The 9,957-nt window shown below is 38.8% G+C and overlaps 1 protein-coding gene across 5 annotated transcripts in view; it reads right to left on the bottom strand.

The window, feature by feature from the left end:
* Positions 1-9,957, bottom strand: part of CDK19 (cyclin-dependent kinase 19) — a 225,971-nt gene that overhangs the window by 62,118 nt on the left and 153,896 nt on the right. For all 5 annotated transcript variants that reach the window (XM_011952789.1, XM_011952788.1, XM_011952786.1 and 2 more), the window contains one exon: positions 1,613-1,723. In XM_011952789.1, the coding sequence (XP_011808179.1) occupies positions 1,613-1,723 (111 nt within the window). The remainder of the gene's footprint in view (positions 1-1,612; positions 1,724-9,957) is intronic.

The raw sequence follows: 9,957 nt of genomic DNA, 5'->3' as shown, positions 1-9,957 counted from the left end.
AAAGTGAAACTCCATTTCAAAAAAAAAAAAAAAAGAAAGAAACAGGTAAAATCAATGTGTGTACTTCAGATACTTCTGAAGTGAATTTTCTAAATATTACAAATACTATCTTCTCAGTAAAATGTCAGTTTATTGCTTAAATTCTTTAAAATCAACATTTATGATTATATTTATTTTGAAACATGGTATTGGACAGTACAGTTCTACAGGACCTGACTATTTCAATGTACTACATCATCTTCTTTCATCACCTCACTGAGTTCAAAGTAAAGTACATACACTATCAAGTAAGCCTTGGTTGATATACAGGGAAATATAGAAAAATGGGGAAAGTACAATGTCTGTGAATATCCATGAAAAGAATTGAAAACAACACACTGGAAATTCTTGTCCATATCTGCTATAATAGCATACACTCTGAAAGTTTCTTTAAGACCTGAGTCTGTTAAAGTTATTCCTCAAGAGATTTATAACTTATACAGATGATAAACCACATTATATTGAATCAAAATTTATTAGTCAGGTGTGATCATACACCTGTGGTCCCAGCTACTTGGGAGGCTGAGGCAGGAGGATCACTTGAGCCCAGGAGGTCAAAGCTGCAGTGACCCATAACTTTGCCATTGCACTCCAGCCTGGGTGATAGAGCGAAACCCTGTCTCAAACCAACCAACCAACCAAGAAACAAACAAGGCTGGGTATGATGGCTCATGCCTGTAATCTCAACACTTTCAGAGGCCAAAGTAGGAAAATCACTTGAGCCCAGGAGTTCAAGACCAGCCTGTGCAAGATGGCAAAACCTTGTCTCTATAAAACATTTTTGAAAAATTAGCCAGGCATAGTGGTGCTAAATTAATTATCCATAATTTGAACTTATTGCCAGATTTGAAGTTTGTTACTTTTAGCAGTTCCTCAGATAAAAGTGCTTAAATGTTCTGATTCCTAATTTGAAAAGACAGGAATTAGAATTTTTTGCTTCTTTCACACGTTGATAAAACACCCTTAATCTTCACTATACATATTAGTAAATTGCCATTAATTACTTGCATAAAAGTATAGTCTCCCGCCAGGCGTGGTGGCTCATGCCTGTAATCCCAGCACTTTGGGAGGCTGAGGTGAGCAGATTACCTGAGGCTGGGAGTTCGAGACCAGCCTGACCAACATGGAGAAACCCTGTCTCTACTGAAAATACAAAATTAGCCGGGCATGGTGGTGCATGCCTGTAATCCTAGCTACTCAAGAGGCCGAGGCAGGAGAATCGCTTGAACCTGGGAGGCAGAGATTGCGGTGAGCCAAGATCGTGCCATTGCACTGGGCAACAAGAGTGAAACTCCCTCCCCGCCGCCCCCCGCCCCCCCCGAAAAAAGTATAGTCTCCCATTCATTAAAATCTTTCTGAAGTAAAATTTATAAATACTACAAATACTATCTCCTCAGTAAAATGTTAGTTTATTGCTTAAATTCTTCAAAATCAACATTTATGTTTATATTTACTTCGAAGTATGGCTAACAGAGCAAGTTTTCCTTTCTGTGCATTAACAATATGTATTTTATATAAATATGCTCCATACCTACATAAAATAATCCTAGAAATACAGTGAGATTATACTTACCCACAAGTCATGCTCTGCATAATCAAACAGCAGCCATACCTTCCTGTCACTGTGAGAGAGGAACACCTTCTGCAATGCGATCACATTAGGGTGCTTCAATTCTCGCAAAAGCTGAATGCAAAATAAAGAGAGGGGTCACTGTTGTGTTAGCAAGGAGGGGGAAATGATGAATGTCAAAACAAAATTTCTGAAAATCTAGAGAATCCAGGTAAGCAAAATGAAAGAAAAAAATACCACCCAAAATACCTCTATTCAGAGATAAGGTCTGTCAACATCTTGGTGCATATCTTTCCAATCCTTTTTCTATGTGCATGGGTGTATGTGTTTTGTTTTGTTTTACTTTCTTTCTTGTCAGAGACTGCAAGCAGGAATGTGTTTTTAAAAATTATTATTTAATGATATGATATTATTTTTGTTTGCTGTTTTACATTTACCATTTAAAATCATAATTATATTTTTGTACATGCATATCTTTTTTACTAAAGAAACTGTTCTTGGGAGGCAGGAATCATGTATTAATACTGCTTATATCTACCCTAGCACAGTACTGGTGCTCAAGAAATATGTGACAAAACAAGGAAAGATATTTAACAATCCCTATACTTATCCATCCCTAGAGTGTGTGGTTGAGGGTTTTTTGAAGAGTAGTGAGTGTGAGGGAAGGACTGTCATGCCCACTTATAAAAACTGAAGTTGAGAACAGGTTCTGTAAACAGAAAAAAAGGAACAGGACTTCACAAAGTAAAAGCTTTAAGCTGGACTCTGATGATATGGAGGAAAGATAAACCAGAGCAGCAAGCAGAAGCAGCACTTTGCGCATAACAGACAACTGCTTGATAAAATATTTAGCAACAATGACATTATTGCTCAAGGTAAAAGCCTTAGAAATATGCCTGCCTCAGGCTGTCCTTAACCAGGGTTCAGATTTCATAGGTAAAGAGAAACATATTCAATTTAATGAATGTTTTGAATAACTTTTAAATATAAAGCTCTGTGGAAGATGCAAAAAGAGAAAGAGAAAACTTCCCTTGAATATTTTCTATGTGCAAGATGATTATATACAAATGTTTTTCTCTCACTTAATCTTTAGAACAATTTTATGATGTACACAGAACCCAAGGCTCAGTGTGATAAAAATAACTTGACCAAAGTCAAATAGCTAGAAAGAGAAGGGGTTTGGACTTAAATAGATCTGCCTGATTGCAAAGCCCATGCTTTTTCCACTACAGCTAAAGTTCATGTCTTCAGTTCCCACAATGTGGTAAGGGAGACAGACATATAAATAGATCAATGAGGCAGAGAAAAATAAATTGCTTACCCATTCTAGTAACTTCAGTAACTTCTTTTTTTTTTGAGACGGAGTCTTGCTCTGTTGCCTACCATGGAGTGCAAAGGCACGATCTCAGCTCACTGCAACCTCTGCCTCCAAGCGATTCTCCTGCCTCAGCCTCCTGAGTAGCTGGGATTACAGGTGTGTGCCACCACACCTGGCTAATTTTTGTATCTTTTGTAGAGACAGGGTTTCACCATGTTGGCCAGGCTGGTCTCGAACTGCTGACCTCAAGTGACCTGCCTGCCTTGGCCTCCCAAAATCTAGAGAGTTTGCCATTTTGAACACTTCATGTTCTCTGGCTCTGGCAAACCCTGTTTTTAATGACCCCATTGCCATGGCCAGCCTTGAAGCACTTAGACCCTGGTAAGAGACCTCACCCCAGGCAAAATGACTGTCTCCTTCTTTCTAACTCCTTGATATTGATGAACTTAAAGAGTTTGCCTTTATTCCCTATGCAAAATATGTTCTCTTTGCAGCCTGAAGTAGATGGGAAAGTAAAACTCCACTTCTGCATCTAAACCAGGCTCTTGAAACACCCAACATTGGCGCAGATCCCTGATTCCTAGACCTCGCTTGTCTGGGAAAGTGGATGTCACAGTAGCAATATTTAATCAACACTTCTAAAAAACTACATTCTCTGTGCCTTCCAATTGTTGATCCCTTAAATTCATTTTCAGTCCTCTGCTGAAAAATTATTTTGACTAGATAATACATTTATATGGTTCAAAGATCAAAGTATACACAAGGATATATATTGAAATGTCTCACTACCACTCCTCTTGCTTACCTGGAGGTAACAACTTTTATTAATTGCTTATTTATCCTTGCAATGTTTCTTAATGCAAATAAAAACAAATATGAATATATATTTTATCCTGCCATTATTTACACAAAAGATAGCATAACATACACACTGCTCTGCACCTTTTTTTTTTTTTTTTTTTTTCACCCTTACTCTATCTTGGAAATCTCTCAGTATTAGGACAGTATCAATATTAGAAATACTTCCTTCAGGTGAGAAGAGATTCGACAAAAGAAAAATTTTTTAAAAGAAAAAATAAAAATAATCTTCCTTGTTCTTTTTTACAGTAGCATGGTATTTCTAGATCACCTTTTTTATTGGGGTAAAATATATACATAATGTAAAATTTACCATTTCAATCATTTTTAAGTATACCAGATATACTTAGTATATTTACTTAATCCCACTACCTATACTGGTTCAGTGGGATTAAACACAACCACCATCACTACTGTGTATTTCCAGAACTTTTTCATCATCTCAAAATGAAAATCTATACCATTAAACAATATCTCCAGGTTGCCACCTACCCCCAGATCCTGATGATCAGTATCCTAATTTATGTCTCTATGAATTTGACTGTTGTCAGTATGTAGCTCATATAAGTGGAACAATACAGAGTCTGCCTATTTGTGTCTGCCTTTTTTCACATAATATAATGTCTTCAAGGTTCATCCGTGTTGTAGCATGTATGAGAATTTCATTCCTATTTAAAGCTGATTACTATTACATTGTATGTATAGACCACATTTCGTTTGTCCATTTGCCCCTCAATAGACATTTAGGTTGTTTCTACCTTTTGGTTATTATGAATAATGTTCCCTAAATATTGGTGTATAAGTAACTATTTGAATCCCCATTTTCAATTCCTTTAGATATATACCCAGAGGTGAAATTGCTAGATCTGGTGGTAATTCTATGTTTAATTTTTTGAGGAACCACCATATAGGTCACTTTTGTAAAAAAAAACTTTTTTTGTAGAGAGAGAGTCTCACTATGTTGTCCAGGCTGGTCTCGAACTCCTGGCCTTAAGCAATCCTCCCACTTCAGCCTCCCAAAGTGCTGGGACTACAAGTGTAAGCCACTGCACCTTGCCTAGGTCTCCTTTCAATATGTCATACAGATAGTCACTTCATTGCTTCACAGATACTGTGTTTTTCCCAAGTAGAAGGCAACCTGGCATCAACCAAGTCTACTGGCACCATTTTTCCAACAGCATGAAGCTCACTTAATGTCTCTGTGTCACATTTTGGTAATTCTTGCAACATTTAAAACTTTTTCAGTATTATTATATCTGTTACAGTGATCTGTGATCAGTGATCTTTGATGTTACTATTGTAATTGTTTTGAAGCATCACAAATTGCACCCACATAAGATGGCAAACTTAATCTATAAATGTTGTGTGTTCTGATTGCCTCACCCACCAGCTGTCTCCCCATCTTTCTCCCTCTCTTCATGCTTCTCTATTGTCTGAGAAACAATAAGACTGAAATCAGGCCAACTAATAAAACTACAATGGCCTCTAACTGTTCAAGTGAAAGGAAGAATCTCACATATCTCTTGCTTTTAATCAAAAGCTAGAATGATTAAGCTTACTGAGGAAGGCACACCAAAAGTTAAAACAGGCTGAAAGCTAGGCTTCTTGCACCAGTTAGCCAAGTTGTGAATAAAAAGAAAAAATTCTCAAAGGAAATTAAAAGTTCTACTCTGTTGAACACACAAATGATAAGAAAGCAAAACAGCCTTATTGCTGATAGGGAGAAAGTTTTAGTGATCTGGATAGAAGATTAAACTGGCTGCAACATTACCTTAAAACAAAGCTGGCTGGGTGCAGTGGCTCACGCCTGTAATCCCAGCACTCTGGAAGGCTGAAGCAGGTGGATCACGAGGTCAGTAGTTCAAGACCAGCCCGAACAACATAGTGAAACCCCGTCTCTACTAAAAATACAAAAAATTAGCTGGGTGTAGTGGCAGGTGCCTGTAATCCCAGCTACTCAGGAGGCTGAGGCAGGAGAATCACTTGAACCCAGGAGGCGGATGTTGCAGTGAGCCAAAATTACACCACTGCATTCCAGCCTGGGCGACAGAGCGAGACTCTGTCTCAAAAAAAAAAAAAAAGAAAGAAAGAAAGACAAAGCCTAATCCAGAACAAGGCCCTAATTATCTTCAATCTGTGAAGGCTGAGAGAGGTGGGGAAGCTGCAGAAGAAAAGGTTGAAGCTAACAGAGGTTGGTTCATGAGGCTTAAGGAAAGAAGTCGCCTCTATAACATAAAAGTGCAAGGTGATGGAGCAAGAGTTATCCAAAAGATCTAGTTAGCATCATTGATGAAGGTGGCTACACTAAACAACAGATGTTCAATGTAGACAAAAGAGAATTCCATTGAAAACAGATACCATGTGGGACTTTCATAGCTAGAGAGAAGTCAACGCCTGGTTTCAAAGTTTCAAAGGACAGGCTGTTTATCTTACTAGGTATTAATGCAACTGGTGACTTGAAGTTGAAGCCAATGCTCATTTACCATTCTGAAAATCCTAAGACCCTTAAGAATTATGCTAAATGGCCGGGCATATTGGCTCATGCCTGTAATCCCAACACTTTGGGAGGCTGAGGTGGGGGAATCACCTGAGGTCGAGAGTTCAAGACCAGCCTGATGAACATGGAGAAACCCTGTCTCTACTAAATATACAAAACTAGCCAGGCATGGTGGCACATGCCTGTAATCCCAGCTACTCAGGAGGCTGATGCGGGAGAATTGCTTGAACCTAGGAGGTGGAGGTTGCAGTGAGCTGAGATCGTGCCATTGCACTCCAGCCTGGGCGACAAGAGCAAGACTCCATCACAAAAAAAAAAAAAAAAAAAAAAAAAAAAGCTAAATCTACTCTACCTGTACTCCATAAATGTAACAACAAAGCCTAGATGACAGCACATCTGTTGACAGCATGGCTTACTGAACATTTTAAGCCCACTATTGAGGCTGATTACCTAGAAAAAAGATTCCTTTCAAAAGATTACTGTCCATTAACAATGCACATAGTCACTGAAAAGCTCTGATTGAGATATACAAGGAGATTAATGATGTTTTCATATTTGCTAACATAACATCCATTCTGCAGCCCATGAATCAGGAAGTCATTTTGACTTCCAAGTCTTATTCTTTAACAAATACGTTTCATAAAGCTATAGCTGCCATAGATTGTGATTCCTCGGATGGATCTGAGCAAAGTAAATTGAAAACCTGGTGGAGAGGATTCACCATTCTAGACGCCATTAAAAACATTCATGATTCCTTCATGAATCATGATGCCTTGACCTTCATGAAAGAGGTCAAGGCATCAACATTAACAGGAATGTGGAAAAAGTTGATTCCAACCCTCATGGATAATTGTGAGCGGTTCAAGATATCAGTGGAGGAAGGAAATGAGATATAGTAGCAGTAACAAGAGAACAACAATTAGAAGTAGAGCTCGAGGATTAACTGAATTGCTGCCATCTCGTGATCAAACCTGAATGGATGAGGAGCTGCTTCTTATGGATGGGCAAAGAAAGTGATTTCTTAAGATAGAATCTACTCCTGGTGAAGATGCTGTGAACACCACTGAAATAACAACAAATAATTTGGAATATTACATAAACTTAGCTGATAAAGTACTGGCAGGGTTTGAGAGGACTGACTCAAATTTTGAAAGAAGTTCTACTATGGGAAAATGCTATCAAATAGCATTGCACGTTACACAGAAATCTTTCAAGAAAGAAAGAGTTCATTGATGCAGCAAACTGTATTGTTGTCTTATTTTAAGAAATTGCCATGCCAGCCTTCAGCAACCACCACTCTGATCAGTTAGAAGCCATCAACACTGAGGCAAGACCATCCACCAGCAAAAAGATTATGAACCTGGGAAGCTCAGATAATCATTAGCACTTTTTAGCAATAATGTATTTTTAAATTAAGATATATACATTTTTATACATAATGCTACTGGACACTTACAGCGGTGTATGCTTATACTGCAAACTACAGTATAATAAATACGACTTTACTGGGAAAGCAAAAAATTTGAGTGACTTGCTTTATTACAATATTTGCTTTACTGCAATGGTCTGGAACCAAACTTGCAATATCTCTAAGGTCTGCCTGTATAAGAGGGAAGAGTGTAAAGTTTACAACTACACACATTTACTAGAAATTCTTCCCTAATCCCCAAATTTGCATTTTCTAGAGCATCAATATGCACTTTCTATTTCTGTGTACCTCTTACGCTTTTTCTACCCTGTTGGTTTCTGTAAGTCACTATATATCAACATGAAGGCAGACTGAGGCAAAGAAATAGCAAGCCAATGTTACCTATATCTTTTTTGTTACTTCTTCTAATTTACCTTTCACTCTGCAGCCAGGAGTGGTATTTCAAAAATCCTTAACTGATCATCTGTCACTATGAACAAGTCTAAGGAATCAAAGCAAGATGTGAGGCAAAGACCATATAAAGGGAGTCTTGTAAGCTATGCGGAAGTGTCACCACTGAGGTTCCCTAGTATCACTGGCAACATGCTAGGGTAAATGGGTCAGTGGAGAAGCCAGCTATTAGAAAAGGTACCACCCTTTGACCACCTTCCGTACATGTTTCATGACTCTCAGATTTGGCCTCACTCAATTATATTAAGAGTATCTTACAATGTTTTAACTGTTTGCATCTCTCCCCTGCCCTCCTCCTGCATTAGACCACAAGGTTCTTGAAGACAAAGACAATTTTACTTACTTACTTATTTATTTTGAGACAAGATCTCACTTTGTCTCCTAGGCTGGAGTACAGTGGCACGATCACGGCTCACTGCAGCCTCAAACCCCTGGGCTCAAGCCATCCTCCTGCCTTAGCCTCAGTAGCTGAGACTACAGGTGTGAGCCACCATGCCCAGCTAATTTTTTAATGTTTTTGTAGAAATGGGGTATTACTTTGTTGTCCAGGCTAGTCTTGAGCTTCTGGCTTCAAGTGATCCTCCTGCCTCAGCCTCCCAACATGTTAGGATTCCAGGTGTGAGCCACCACACTAGCCCAGAAAGACATTTTTAAATGTATTTCTAGTGACTAGCACAATGCCTGACACATTGAAAGAGCTCTTTAAGTGATCTCATCTAGTTTGGGGGCTTTAAATGTCACCCATACGCATTAACTCCCAGATGTTTATCTCTAGTCCACCCATCTCCCCTGAACTCTAGCTATGTGTATCCAGTTGCCTCAACAGCTCCATTTGAATGCTTAAAGGCCAAAACTGAGGTTGCGCTCTCTACCTCCACTACCCTCTAGTCAAGTATCTCCAGTAGCCTCTATTCCAACTGCTCTTCCCCAGCCTCAGTTAATAGCAACTCCATCATTGCAGTTACTCAGGCAAAATCCTCATCTACTTTAACTCTTTTCTCAAATTTCTCCTCCTCAGTGAGTTTTCCCTAACCTTTCTATTTAAAATCGTAACCACCATTCTGCACTTTACCTTTCTGCAAGTACTAACACTTTCAAACATACCGTAACTCTATATCCCTTATCTACAATTCTAAAGAAATTGTAGAAAACCAAAAGCTTTCTAGTAACTCAGGTAGAAAAATTATTTGTAATTCAATAGAAAAAAATTGTTAGGGGCCCATCCTTTCAGTTACCTGACTCTGATTCTATAAGCTATTTTACAACTCTGTACCTTACACATAATTGAAAACGATGCAGAATAATTCTCAACTATAAGCATACAAATTCTGTGCTGTCGGTAGAGGTTCACTGACTTCCCTCCCCAATAGTGGAAGAAGCCGGTTTTGCTTCAATTTGCATATCCATTTCAATATTTCTGATCTGTACATGTATGTGTTTTAAAGTTTCTCCTTTGAATGGGCTATAATATCGGCTTGGTTCCTTCATTCAAAGAGTGAAATAAGCTGGACGCAGTGGCTCACACTTGTAATTCTAGCATTTTGGGAGGCCAAGGCAGGAGGATCACTTAAGGCCAGGAGTTTGAGACTAGTCTGGTCACACAGCAAGAGCCCTGTCTCAACAATAAAAAAAATAAAATTAAATTATCTAGGCATGGTGGTGCAGGCCTGTAGTCCCAGCTACTAGGAAGGCTGAGGTGCGAGGACTGCTTGAGCCCAGGAATTCAAGGCTGCAGTGAGTTATGATCACACCACTGCCCTCCAGGCTGGGTGACAGAATGAGACCCAGTCTCTAAA

This window comes from Colobus angolensis, unplaced genomic scaffold (assembly GCF_000951035.1).
Source record: "Colobus angolensis palliatus isolate OR3802 unplaced genomic scaffold, Cang.pa_1.0 Scaffold35, whole genome shotgun sequence".
NCBI lineage: Eukaryota > Metazoa > Chordata > Mammalia > Primates > Cercopithecidae > Colobus > Colobus angolensis.
The sequence above is the reverse complement of the archived record's forward strand: the minus strand, read 5'-3'. Positions and strand labels throughout refer to the sequence as shown.